The 14,846-nt window shown below is 42.1% G+C and overlaps 1 protein-coding gene across 2 annotated transcripts in view; it reads right to left on the reverse strand.

Moving 5' to 3' along the window:
- CNTNAP5 (contactin associated protein family member 5) overlaps positions 1-14,846 on the reverse strand; it is an 801,668-nt gene that overhangs the window by 356,672 nt on the left and 430,150 nt on the right. For both annotated transcript variants that reach the window (XM_077766729.1, XM_077766728.1), the window contains exon 8: positions 14,254-14,518. In XM_077766729.1, the coding sequence (XP_077622855.1) occupies positions 14,254-14,518 (265 nt within the window). The remainder of the gene's footprint in view (positions 1-14,253; positions 14,519-14,846) is intronic.

The raw sequence follows: 14,846 nt of genomic DNA on the forward strand, positions 1-14,846 counted from the left end.
AGCTTAGTTAAATCAAATATGGTATAGTTAGTAATCTGGAATATAATGTAGTCATTAAACATTATAATGTGCAGGAATGCAAGTGACATTCAGATAAATGAAAGATTCAGGCTAAATAGTATATGTGGTTATCACTTGCATGTTGTTAAACATTACTCCAAAGAGAAAATACTGGAATGACATGGAATGGTTAGTGTTGTTGTTGTTGTTGTTGTTGTTTCTTATAGAGAGTACTGGAATTTTCAAAGTTTCTTTTTTAAAATTTTTAATGTTTTATTTATTTTTGAAACAGACAGAGACAGAACATGAGTGGGGGAGGGGCAGAGAAAGAGGGAGATACTGAATCTGAAACAGCCTCCAGGCTCTGAGCCTGCCAGCACAGAGCCCGATGCGGGGCTTGAACTCACGAACGTTGAGATCATGACCTGAGCCGAAGTTGGATGCTTAACCGACTGAGCCACCCAGGTGCCCCCCCCTTTTTTTTTCAAAGTTTCTAAAAACAAAATGTCCAACCTTTATGATTATATTTTAAGACCAATAAACTATTTATGTTGAGAAAGAATAAGAAATGTTTTCATTCCTTTCCACTGATGGCCCTCCTTGCTCCCACATCTCAGAATTCAGCCAAAGCCACTCGTATAAAAGCTCCTTTACAAAGGGGGTTAAAAAGCCTGCTCTGGGCGTGCTCAAGACTGAGCAGTTTCTCTCCATGAAGAAAAAAAAAAGGACACGTTTCCATCATTGCAACTGAACTTGCAGATGAACTTTTGAAACACAGGCCAATTGTAAACATAGCTAATAATGCATACTGACAGTGCCGAATATTGGTGATGTGCTGGGCATTTTAAATGTATAATTCCCAACTCTCCCAATGGTCCAGGAGGTGCAGTTTTATGGTCCACAGGCTACAGACACTAAAACGAAAAGTCAGAGAGGCTGCCCAGGGTCACATGGCTCCTAGAGCTGGAGCCAGAATAGAAGGGGTGGTCCGTCCGGAGCGCCTGCTCTCCACCCCTCTGAAGCCCCCCTGCTGGCCCTGCCACAGGAACTGATGGCCGATTACTTCTGCAAAATTCTATCTCCTGCCATTGAACCCAACTTTGCTTTTCTTTATTCATATTTTTGGAACAGCTTGATTAAGATAAAATTCACACACCATACAATTCATTCATTTAAAATGCACAATTCAAGGGGCGCCTAGAGGGCTCAGTGGGTTCAATGTCTGACTCCTGATTTTAGCTCAGGTCACAATGTCAGCGTTTCTGAGATACAGCCCTGCATTGGGCTCTGCGCTGACTAGTTAGACAAGTCTGCTTGGGATTCCCTCTCTCCCTCTCTCTCTGCCCCTCCAACTTCCCCTATCCTCTCAAAAATAAACATTTTTAAGTTTAAATAATGTTTAAATAAACATTTAAAAAATGAAAAACATAAAATGCACAAATCAATTTTTTTAGTATACTCAGGCAACCATCACAATTAATTTCTTAAAATTTTTAGAAATATTTTATTTATTTCTGAGAGAGAGAGAGGTGGCGTGAGCAGGGGAGGGTCAGAGAGAGAGGGAGATACAGAATCTGAAACAGGTTCCAGGCTCTGAGCTAGCTGTCAGGAGAGAGCCCGACGCGGGGCTTAAACCCACGAATCGCGAGATCATGACCCAGCCGAAGTCAGACACTTAACCGACTGGGCCACCCAGACACCACCACAATTAATTTTAAAACATTCATAACCCACGAGAGAAATGCTGTAACAGAGCCTTGCCAGTCTCCTCGCCCTCTCACCTCCAGCCCCAGTCAGACTACTCTGCTTCCTGTCTGAATGCATTTCTCCGCCCTGGGCATTTCCTAACCATGAAATCATGCATCCGGTTCCCTTTTGTGACTAGCTTCTTTTATCTAACACATTCTCAAGGTCCATCCTTTGCTGTAACTTGTAACTGGATATCTTTATAGCTGAATTATATACTGTATTGTATGGCTACATCACATTCTGTTTTTCCATTCAGCAGTTGATGGACATCTGGGTTGTTTTCATTTGGCAGGTGTTATAAATAAAGTTTCTGTGAACATGTGTGCAAATTTCTGTGTAGACCTAAGCTTTCAATCTCACAGGGGTGCATCTGGAGTATGACTACCGGGTCACAGATGAACTCCATAGCTCGCCTTTGGAGGAACCACCAGAGTGTCTCCAAAGAGCCGCACCAGCCCATCTTCTCACACGGAAACTCCCATTTTGACAATACTGAGTTCAAACATGTGTACTGGCTTTTGGTGCATCTTCTAGCTTCTAAGAATTCAAATATAACTCAACTTCTGTTTCTTAGAATGCCCACTCAGACCTGACATGGGATGCTGGTTAATTGCCGTTACTTAGATTTTATTTTTCCAGATAAGTAACATTACAGAGCATTTAATAAACTTATTTTTATACTTTTTGTAATGAGAACTTAACAGCAATGGTTAGTTCGCATCTGGTGGAAATGAGCCTCGGAGCAGTTGAGCAATATTCTGGAAGGTCTAAACTGCTTTTTCAGAGGAATAAGGCTGTCCTGGAAGTGGAGCTCCCCACCACCTGCCCTGGATGATTTGGACTGGATAATTCTGTGCTGGGGGTAGGGGAGTCTGTACTATGCTCCTTATGTAGGACATTTCTCAGCACCACTGACTCACCAAATGCCAGTAAAAGCGCCCTGTACGCCCAGCACCGCAAACATCTCCAGATATTGACAAAAGACCCTTGGGTGGGTTTGGACGGAATGGAGGCTGGGGTGGAAGGGTAAGGAATCTCCTGTGTTTGAGAATGACACGTTAACTAATATTTCAGCCTGCAGAGCCCTGCTGCTCTCTCTCATCCCCCACCCTTTCTTTCTGTATTTCTCCTGTCCTCAAATACCTAATAGATATTTGCATTTAGATATCATCTCATTTCACTGTCTCTCCTGATGGTTTGAACACAGAACCTTTGAAGCATCATGGCCGTCCCAGGCCGATCCAGCAACATGCCAACATGCAGAGATTCAGCCCAGGCCAGAGCCGCATCCCTGAAGACTCTATTTCCAACCTTGGAAATAACTTGTCACAGATTTCCTTGATGCCTCTATTCGCCCGTTACCCCTTGCTCAAAGCCCTGCCACTTATAATTTCTAGGAATTTAGACAGATTTCTTAATCTCTCTAAACCTGCTTCCTCATCTGTAAAATAGAGACAAAATTACCTGGCTTGCTTTGGATGTTTCTAGGCTTTATCTTCTCCAGAAAACCCAATTCAGCTGGTTTTTCCACATCCTGTCATATCCACCGTTACTTAATAGTTCAAAGGGTAGTTTCAATTTTTGTGAGAACAAAGTAGGGAATACATAAATAATTGAATAAAGCAGTCTGAAAATGTCAATCACATCGTAAAAGAGCATATTACAATTATTAGTACCATTATGCTACAATTTAGATCCTGAGTTCTGTTTTTCTTGGAGACCCTTTATCCATCGATTATCATATTTTATTAACCCTTCCCTACACAGGAGATTGAATTCACATTTTTTTTCACTTCCTTCTCCAGCCATTAGTCTATCTTTTATCACAACAGCTGGGGGTGTTATGATAGCCTCCCTCTTGCCCCAGCCTCCGACTTCTTTCTGGTGCCAGACAGCCCACTAGATTGAGCCAAGGAGCAGACCACAGCATGTCCTTCTGGTGGGTCACGGAGCCTAGAGAATGAATCTCAAACTGCTTAGCTTGACAATCAAATTTCCATCTGTCATCTCAATCCCATTTCCTAATATGCCTACACAGACTCCCTACTATAGCTAGGTTACTGCATTTATTTTGCTCCAGGTGAATCCACTCACCTAACTGGTGCCTCCACTCCCAGCTCTCAATAACCAAGCCCATCTCCCTACCTCCCAATTCCCAGTACTTGTCTTAGGGCTTTTTCTCCTCAACTGTAAGAACAAGGAAGCATCCTTTTTTGTTTTTTCACTTTCTATCATAGTCACCAAGCACAATGCAGAGCACATGACAAGTGCCAAATGATTTAGTCACTACGTTAATAAACCAAAAAATTAGCACAGCAGGTTTACCTCCACTAAACTAATATAGCGATTTCGCCTTCTAAATCCCTATAATGTCTGCTATCTGATCAATGCATTTAGTTCATAGTATTTACTGCGTTGAACCACTAACTAACAATGCATCACTGCAAGTCTCATTTCCCCATTGAGATTACAAGTTCCTGGGGGTCAGAGTCTGAGTCCCATTTTGATATCCCCCTCGGCATCAACAGGGCAGGGAAACACACCTTGTCCTGTCCTCTCCAAATGCTCATTGATTGACTGAGCATCTCACCAGCTGAATCTCCACTGCCAAGTATCAGCAGCAGGGCTCTCCCTGGTGCCTGGGCCATAAATCACAGGTGAAACCTTCCTAGCTGTGAAAGCCCAGCTCATACGTCAAGGTGATCTGCATCCTGAAAACCCTCCTCGGTCAGGGTACTCGAGGAAAACATCTGGGTTTGCCATCCACTAGAGTTAGGCAGGAAACGTGGCATCCTTGTGGTTGAGGGCAAAGCCCTTGTTTCTGTGATATTGACTTGAATGCGCAGCTCAAAGACCTACATGGTAAAATCCAAGTTCAACTCCAGAGACAGATCATTTCTCTGTCACCTTCAGGATACAGCTCAAACTCAGGTATCTCTGCAAGAATGCTGTTTTGTTTTCCATCTGTCCTTCTTTGTCCTCGGTGACCCAGTCATGCTGAGCCACCGGTGGAGACTTACACTCCTAGATCTCCTACTTCTCTTCCCGGATTGGAGCATCCTTCCCTTCCCTCTTCATGTGGCCAAATTCTACCCATCCTTCCAAACACGCCGTTCTCGCCCTTGCCCCTAGAAAGCCTTTCCTTTCTCACTCATCCAGGTCCCTGCCTTCTATGCTCCCCCACCATCCTGAGCATATGTCTTCTTACATTACAAATACCTCAAGACCATCTCTTCCAACTGTGCCCATGAGCTCCCAGGGGCCAATGTCCCCATCCTCAGGTCGGAGCATATAGTGCCAGCAGAGAGTAGACACTTCAAAACCTTCCTGAATTACATGGTGGCAAAGTGAATTATATGATAGAATTATCAAAGCAGAAACCAGGATAGAGCAAAGGAAGTGAGATCAGGCTTGACGATTAGACTGTAATACCTGATGTGATGATAATAGTCTCACTCCCTCAGTTATTGTTTTGAGTGAGTGGTGAGGAGGGAGAGTCAGTTAAGGAAGAAAATGATCCCACTGTCATGGCTCAGACTTGAAAACCCTGCAGATGCCCCAGAGATCACTGCTTTGGGAAACATTCCCAACCTTTGCAGCCTATCTTGAAGCTCAGGCAATGGCGTTTCTCAGTTGCCCGTAACTTGGAACACCTCATCACTTTTCTGTCTTCTGAAACTTGAACTCTGTGCTCAGCAGAAGTCTTGTTGTGACAGTCATAGCTCTGTAGCTATTTATGTATTTGCCCTCGCTAATGGGATTTTCTCATCAACATTATCTTAGCTCAAATACAGAGGCATTGATGACAACTTAATTGAAGCAGAGGATGAAGTTCACAAAGTTATCATGTTTACTTGCTGTGCAGATGGTGGCTAGATACAAAAGGCTTATATGAAGAAGGGCACTATTTGGGGAGCAGCTCTGTTAATTGCAGGGTTGTAGCCTAAAACCATCTGGCCGCAAGTATTAATCAGGGTGAGCACTTCGATCCTGCATGATGCAGCTCTCCAGCCATCTAGCCACCTCTGGGAGTTCCACTGGCCTTTATCTAATTAGCACTTCCCCTGAGTGTAGCTCATCCCCGGGTCTGACACATTATGCAGTATATAACTGTGGTAACATGAATGTTTGTTTTAAAAAAATTACTATTAACTCTTGTTTCACTGTTAAATTATATCCTTTCATATTGTTTTGGAGGTCAACTTTACTGGTTTATTAATGTAGACAGTTGCTTATATGCTGGGCACATAGTTATTGAAAACCTGTGATAAGCCAGGTGCTATACTAGGCCTTGGGCAAATAGTGATGAGTAAGGCAGTGTCCTGGATCCCATGGATCTTTATGTTCTAGGGGTCAGAGGAACAATGAATAACCAAGTAATAGACACGTGATTTATATACATTGTTATGGGCTGAATGGCGTTCCCCCAAATTCGTAGGCTGAGGTCTTTCCTTCTAGTACCTGAGAATGTGTCTGTATTTGGAGATAAGGACCTATAGTGAGGTAATTGAGGTGAAATGAGGTTATATGAGCAGGCCTTTATCCAGTATGATGGACATCCTTATTTTTTTTTTAATGTTTTTTTATTTATTTCTAGGAGAGAGAGAGAGAGACAGCGTGAGCAGGGAGGGTCAGAGAGAGAGGGAGTCACAGACTGAAACAGCCTCCAGGCTCTGAGCTGGCAGTCAGCACAGAGCCCGACGCAGGGCTCGAACCCACGAACCGCGAGATCATGACCTAAGCGAAAGTCGGATGCTTAACTGACTAAGCCACCCAGGCGCCCCTGATGGACATCCTTATAAGAAGAGGATATAATGGGGTGCCTGGGTGGCTCAGTCAGTTAAGCGTCTGACTTTGGCTCAGGTCATGCTCTCGCGGCTTTTGGGTTCAAGCCCCATGTTGGACTCTGTGCTGACAGCTCAGAGCCTGGAGCCTGCTTCAGATTCTGTGTCTCCCTCTCTCTCTGACTTTCCCCTGCTCATACTGTCTATCTCTCTCAAAATAAAACATTTAAAAAAAAGAAGAGGATATAAGGCCTCATGAACTGTGGGAAAATAAGTTCCTAAGTCACCTGATCTATGGTGTTTTGTTATAGTAGCCATAATGCACTAACACACACACACACACACACACATACACACACACACACACATGCACATGTACATCCTTAGGGTAAATGCTACATCAGAGAAAAGCTAGAAGACTATGTGATGGGGCATCTGGCCGGCTTTGGGAAGGTTTCTTGAGAAAATATCATTTGATATGTATTCTAAAAGGCAAGTGGGATGGTGTTGACCATGGTTGTAGGACTTATTTAATTTAAAGACCGTCAATGTTAAATAATGATCAAAGAAATATCCAGGTTATGCCACTAGAATTTCACTGTATCTTCAGTCCCAAAAGTCTATTAAGTATGGAAAATGGATAGCCGATTAGAATGGGTTGCTTAATTGGTATTTTTGGAATGCTCTTTCTAGAACTCTTCCTATTCAAGCCATTATATGGAAATATGAGAGTTATAAAATGGTTGAACAATTGCTTTTACCTAGGGATCAAATGAGGTGATCTGACGAGGCCTCTTCATATTATGTTCTCTGCCTCAACTGAAAAATTTCCCATAACACCTGGTTGATTTGTGGATCTTTGCTGGTTGTATCTCCTCTTGTCCAAGAATTCTATTCTGTACCTGGGTAATGCTTTTTTACTTTTCATCTTCCCAGGCTGTAATCATTCTGTGGTGCCCAGCTGTTAGGTTGAGGTCTGCAGATTTCCACTTCAGTATCCCGGGTTCCATTCAGTATGGCTAAGACTCACTGTGTAATCCCAAAAACTCCACTCAGAGCTTGCTGCCTCTCATGACACCAAGGAAAGCTCTGGATAGCTTATTCCTCTAATCAAAAAGCAAAAGTACTCTTATACCCTTTGGCCTTACTGGTCCTTGTTCTAATTTCTACAGTGACATAAACATAAAAGCCCTCAACTATGGGGCTCCTGGGTGGCTCAGTCAGTTAAGCATCTGACTCTTAATTTTGGCTCAGGTCATGTTCTCACAGTTGGTGAGTTTGAGCCCCATGTCAGGCTCCACACTAACAGTGCAGAGCCTGTTTGGGATTCTCTCTTTCCCTCTCTCCCTCAGAATAAATAAATAACCTTAAAAAATTTCAACTAAGAGAAAGTCTGCCCTTTATTCAAAGACCCTTGCCATGTCTCTGTCTTGTTTTCTATCCATGTATAACAGCTGTAGAAACTACAACTGTCCTCTATCAACACAGTTTGATGAGTCTGTATATTCTTATCACCCTCTAAACAACACACACACACACACACACACACACACACACACACACACACACTATTCTAGTTAGGTTTCAGGATGTTTCCAAACAAACAAGTTCTCATATTGGGATCTTTGGCTCCTAACTCTATACACATCACTTAGAGTCACATGTATGAACTTTCTGGGAAATCCAAGCATCTCATTCACAAAAATCACTGTATGACAAAGGTCGAGTTCAACTTTCCTACTTCACAAAATGTATCACAATTCTGGGAGTTGAGAAACATGACCTCTGACAGGACACTTGGCCTTTCATATCCCCAGTCAAGGACATTTACTCTATTTTCAAAAGAAGAATCTGGGTTGTTGATTTCATACTAAGGAAAAGGGCTGACCTCTGGTTTTCTTCAGAAATTCATATAAAGAATTAGAAGGGACTTTACTAGTTCTAGACCAAGTCTCTCCTTTAGCAAAACAGCACAGGGAGGTCTAACAGAAAAAGAGTGACTCACATTCTGCATCGATGTAGAGTGCAGGTAAGCTGGAGCCCTGAATTCTAAATCTTGTGTTCAAGCTCTTGTCCTAGACTCACCTTTCAGAAAGGAGTTGACATTTTGAGAAGCACCACAGTAGAAAAAACAGATTTCACACTTTAATGACTAACGCTCCTAGGCCTCTTTCTTTTCTCTATTCTCATTCCCCAACATTCTCTCATCAGAAAAGTACAAATCATATTGAAATTTTGATCACATTTAAAATAATTATAGTGGTACCAGCTTTTTCTTTAGATTATCCAATGTTTCACGCAAAAATCAAAATGCTCCTCCCTAATTCTCCAAAGAAACAGACCAGGCAGTATTCTTTACCTTTATACAATTCTCCATTTTCTTAGTAATTCAGATGAGTTTGGACAATACCAATCTCGATTCTTAGCATCTCTTCAAGAGTATTTAAAACAGCACTGATTTCCTACATTAAAAAATAGAACATAGCAGTGCCTGGATGGCTCAGATGGTTAAACGATTTCAGCTTTTGATTTTGGCTCAGGTCATGATCTCATGATCATGAGACCAAGCCCTGCACCAGGCTCCATGCTGAGCATGGAACATGCTTGGTATTCTCTCTCTCTCTCTCTCTCTCTCTCTCTGTGTTTCTGTGTCCGACTTCCTCCCTTGCTCTCTCTCTCTCTCTCTCTCTCTCTGTCCCTCTTCCCACCTTGCTCTTTCTTTTACTCAAAAAAAAAAAAAAAAGAAAATAGAACAGTATTATCTATCTAGTGCTATCTAAAAATAGCAGTAGTATCTACTGCTCCATGAACAGGTGTGGACTTGAAAGATAGAGTGATCACTGTGACACATGGCACCTCATGAAACGTGGTAGAGAATGGACAGCTTGAAATGCATGAAGTAGAAAATCCAGGTGTTTGTTCATTTATTTAAAATTTGCCTATACATCTCTTGTGATTCCTGAAAGGAGAAATGGCAAGTCTCACGGTGCAGCAGGACACCTTGAAGGTATTCTCTCTGTTCCAATGCAGCCCCGAGATTTCCATGCGGGGTTTAGCACAGGGGTGACCAGAATGGGAAAGGCTGTACAAAAGAGGGCAAAGCCTTTGGAAGAAGATAGACTCTTATTAGTACCTCATGCTGCTTAGTATCCGTAGTCCTTAGATGATCATCTTACTAAGGAATCAGTGCTATGCATTTATGCCATGTATACTTAATGAATACTGGGAAGTATGTGTGTATTGATATATAGATATGGATTATTTTGTTTATAATATTATAATATTATACAGGCAAACTTAGCTAAAATATGAGACATCTTAAAGACGATGGGCTCATCACCTTGTGTCAGTCCCATCCAACCCAGGAATCAATAACGGGGCCACCAAATAAAGTGTTTTGGGAAGAACTAACTTTAAATACTAATTAGCTATTTACCTTAACAGCCTATTGAGCATATGTCTATAGATCTTTCATCTAGAGTAGAGTTTTACTTTGGAATTACTTAAACAATTGACAATATGAGTATGGATGGCAGCAAGTTCCAGGATAAAGATCATGAACTTAGGAATTCTAAGGAAAGACCTGATGTTAAACACCATGTTGGTCACTTGAACTTAATTTTTTGGTTCCCAGTTTCTTCCTACCCATGTTGGTAAAATAATAAACGCTTCATACATTTGCAGGGGTGTTTTTTCCTGCTGTATTACATGACAAGGCCCTGGCACAATGCCTGACCTGTAAGACATCTACAATGATTGTGGATTCTATTATCACATCCCTCACAGTGAAAGGACGTCCTCAACTTTTCCTCATATCCACATGGATAAGGCTTTCAAGAAAGGAGATGACAAAAACAGAAAATGGAGAAAAAGATAAGGGAAGGGTTATATTGTTATCTTTCAACTTCTGGAAATCTCATTCCTTAGAACAACTAAATTCAGATGCTTTCTACTCTGAGGATGAATTTTAGGGTTGTTTTTGTTTTTGTTTTTGTTTATTCATCTTTGAGAGAGAAAAAGAAAGAGACAGAGCTAGAGCCGGGGAGGAGCACAGAGAGAGGGAGACACAGAAATCCAAAGCAGGCTGTAGGCCCTGAGCCATCAGCACAGAGCCCAATGCAGGGTTTGAACCCATAAGCCATGAGATCATGACCTGAACCAAAGTCGGAAACTTAACCAACTGAGCCACCCAGGCACCAAGATGCATTTAGTTTGCACTTCTCGCCCTGATCTCTGAAGCAAAACCCATGCACCCTGTACAAAGCTCTGGAAACAGAAGTGAATGTTTCAGGCATCTCTGCCTGTCTGTTTCCACAGGGGTTACCTTCTCTTTCAGACGGTAGAAACAGCTGACCTAGTCTCAAATTAAGTCTCCAGATTCCCTGCCCCACTAAGAAAGAATGGCTTTGCTACTGCCTGTCTCCAGGACGTACCATGTGTCCAGGGTGGGACAACACTATGCTTTCTAATCATCCAACATTAGTGGGACAATGATCATGCTTTCTAATTTCTCATATGGGTGTGTCATCCCTTGCAAAGCCACTAAGACCTCAAGGACTTTGAAAACAAGTCTCCTGAGAAGTGTAAGGAACGGGGAAACTAGTTTTGTTGGACTTTTTATTGGTTGGTTGTTTTTCTTTTGCTTATCTTCCCCCCATCAGGAAGAAAAAGTTCAGCAGACACCAAGCCTAATTCCATTTCAAATTTGAAATGAAAGAAGTTCAAGTTTTCCAAAACTCAGAAACTCTTCATGGGGAAAGAATAAAGCAAGAGTTATCCAAGGCAGACTTCAGGAACACGGTCAGCACATTTTTAAAACATCCTTTTACTCGTTTCATTTTTTGAAAGACAGGTCTGAAATAATGGATGATATTTTCCCCTTTCTGCAACTGGGGTAACATGGCAGCTTTCACCAGCCTCTCTCAGTCATAAATGTGTTTTAATGGACTGACATGTGCTTAATAATACAGGCAGCACCTGGATGCTTTAGAGCAAAGTGCCGCCAGGGCCTAAACTATATTAAAACTGCATTATTGACCTAAGGCCTACAAATATTTGTACTCAAACATCTCCCAATTAGAGAGGAAAACAGCCTAGTGCCAGCTCACATTTTTCTTCTTCAAATAGGGAGGGTCGCAGTTGAACTTTTATAACTTTGGACATGAAAAATATTATGTTTCCAAGTGATGAACTCACCTCCATTACTGGAAATTTTACAAATTTTGTAAAAGGCCAGTGCCTGCACAAACTGGCTCAGGTTTTAGGACTCTGTCCAGTGAGGTCCCTTCTAGCTATAGGTCTTGAGTCAGCATGGAAGGAAGAGAAATTTGCTAAATAACTTCTCAACACTGTGCTTGGGATTTCAGATACATTATCTCAGTGAATCACCATCACCATTACATCTCCTGCTGTAAGAATTTTTTTTCCATCTCATGTTATACACAAACTCTGGCATGGTCCCCAATAATCCCAGACTCCTAATACCCACAGCTTTGTATAATCCCCTTGGCTCAGGCAAGGCCTACACTTATTTACTTCTTTTTACTGAACAGAGCATGTAACAGTGAAGGAACACCACTCCCAGGGTTAGGTTATTAAAAGACAATGGCTTTTGTCTTGAGAGTTCTTTCTTTTTCTTGGATCACTCATTTTGGGATAAAATTGTTATCATTTCATGAAGCAGCCTTCCGGAGATGCCAGGGGACATGTGGGTCCTCTAAGGCCTGCGAAGAGTCATTGGAGTTAGCCTGGAAGCAGATTTACCCAGAGTTGAACTTCGAGATGAAGGCAGCCACTGCCACCCTCTTGGTTGCAGCCAGGATCGCCCAGCCAAGGCACCCCTAGATTCTTGACTCTTATAAATTAGCACACAATTAACATTTTCAACCACTACATTTGGGTAGTTTGTTACACAGCCATAATTAACTAATACACTCTCAGTGACGAATAAGGCGAAGTTAAGAAGTTTACACAGGGACATAGAACAGTAAGGAAAAGGGTTCCAGACCCAGGCTCTCCTGCTGTTCCAGGGGTTCAATGGATTTTTTTGTTCACTTCTTGGCATATGAGGTGCTCCCACAGTCTGACCTGATCTTAGGTATTAAGTCACATCCTTTACTATTTAAGTCAATTTTTTCTCATTTATTTGGATAATGAAACTCACAGTCCAGTGGGAGAAGAAAGGCATTTAAAGAAAAATGCAATATAGTGTAATCCAGGATGGAAATTGGCTCAAGATACATGGAGGAGAGGGATTTGATTCAGACTGTAAGGCAAGGAGGCTTTTCAAATGATTTGTTGACCTAGGAACAGGACTCAGCCCCTAATATAATGCCTGGCACGTGGTCTAACCCTAGTAAGCAGTAAGTACTGCCTCTGGAAGGACAGGAGACAGTAAGATAACAAACAGAGAAGGAGGGAGAAAGCTCTACCATTCCATGTGGCAGAAACAGCAATGGAAGAGTCAGAGTTTGGAAAAACTTGACTTACTCATAAACCTATTCCATACTGCTACATATTAGAACCTATATTATATTACCAAATACGTGTTTTCCAAACTTCAGCAATTCAAGGGCCATTAATTTTTTTTTTTGCCATACCTATGGGGCACCTGGGTGGCTCAGTCGGTTAAGCGTCTGACTCTTGGTATTGGCTCAGGTCATGATCTCACACTTTGTGAGATGGAGCCCAGCATCGGGCTCTGCACTGAGAGCGTGGAGCCTGCTTGTATTCCCTCTGTCTCTGTCTCTCTCTGTCTCTGCACTGCCCCAAAATAAATAAATAAAAGAAACTTTAAAAATGTTTTGTTGTACCTAAATGCCATAAGTATTAGTATTTACATAACTTCTTACAATATATGTTAAAAACATATTTCTTAAAACTTACTGATTTTTACTTGAAATAAAATGCAGTGGTTGTAAAAGGCCCATGGTCGTGAGTATGGTATACAGGGAAACTAGACTTCAAAGTCAGACAAATTCAGGATGAGATTATAATTTCGTCACTTATTAACATGTGGTTTTGGAAGTTCCTTATCTTCATGAATTTTCATTTCCTCCTTTATAAAGTGCCTACAAAATACCTTCCTTGAATGGGCAGGATGAAGAGTCCATACAACAGAGGCTGTGTCTGTCGAGACCCAGCAAAGTGCTCTGTAAGTGGTCTATATTCTGTTACATTTAGATAGAAATTCTTATCCCCACTTCTCGAACAATCTGACGAGGAACAAGGGATCTAAGAAACTTGTCAAAGGTTCAGTAGATACATCTGAATTCCATGGTATATTGTTTTGCTTTGTTTATAAAAAAAAAAAGTTAAAAATGTTGCCTCTTCAGGGGCACCTGGGTGGCTCAGCTGTTTAAGCATCGGACTTCAGCTCAGGTCATGATCTCACAGTTCACGTGTTGGAGCTTAGCACCAGGCTCTGTGCTGACAGCTCAGAGCCTGGAGCCTCCTTTGGATCCTGTGTCTCCCTCTCTCTGCCCCACCCCTCTCGCTCTGTCTCTTTCTGCCTCTCTCCCCCCACCTCAAAAATAAACAAACATTCAAAAAATTAAAAATATTTTTTTAAACGTTGCCTCTTCAGACGTAGAGTAAATCTGTGAATACTGGGGTTGTCCCACATCCCTAAGCTGGATTCTGTATGTTTTAGTCAGAATCGCAAATATGTGTGGACTTGGCTGGACAAGACATGGAGCTAGCGGCTGTCAGCAGACGGTACCTGTGAGGATTTCAGCTGTGCGTTCTGCCATTTTCTGAATCACGAGTCTCACGGTTCCGCCCTCCAGGCTCAGCAGCAGGGTCCCCGAGCCCTCAGACAGCTCTGTGGACAGAAGCAGACCATCCTTGTTCCATGTTCGAAACTGGAAACTCACTGAGAGCCCATCAATTTGGGGGGTGCCGGGCAGCAGCAAATAACTGCTGCTGGAGTTGACAAATGTGATGGGAACAATTTGTGGTTCGGAGCAGGAAAAAGTGACATTGCCCTGGAAAACAATAAAAATCAAACATATAAAAGCCATTTTTTTATTCTGCAGTCTGACAGCTGATATAAACAACCACCTGGTGCTGACCTTAATTTCAGGATCATTCCACATTCGGCGGCAAGATCTTAAAGGGAAAGAAATATGTCGGCTTTGTGCAGAGGTACCTGCGAGATTGTTTCCACTCCTGTTTTCTGGAGTGTTATCTGCAGGAAGGGCATCAGAGACCCCAGTTGGGGAGGGGAGTAGAATGGGAAGCATCAACATTTTCTAAGGAATCAGACAGGAAAACAATTATATCCATCCACTGAATAAGTATGTACTGAAAGTG

This window comes from Crocuta crocuta, unplaced genomic scaffold, assembly GCF_008692635.1.
Source record: "Crocuta crocuta isolate KB4526 unplaced genomic scaffold, BGI_CrCroc_1.0 scaffold5, whole genome shotgun sequence".
In the NCBI taxonomy this organism is placed as follows: Eukaryota; Metazoa; Chordata; class Mammalia; order Carnivora; family Hyaenidae; genus Crocuta; species Crocuta crocuta.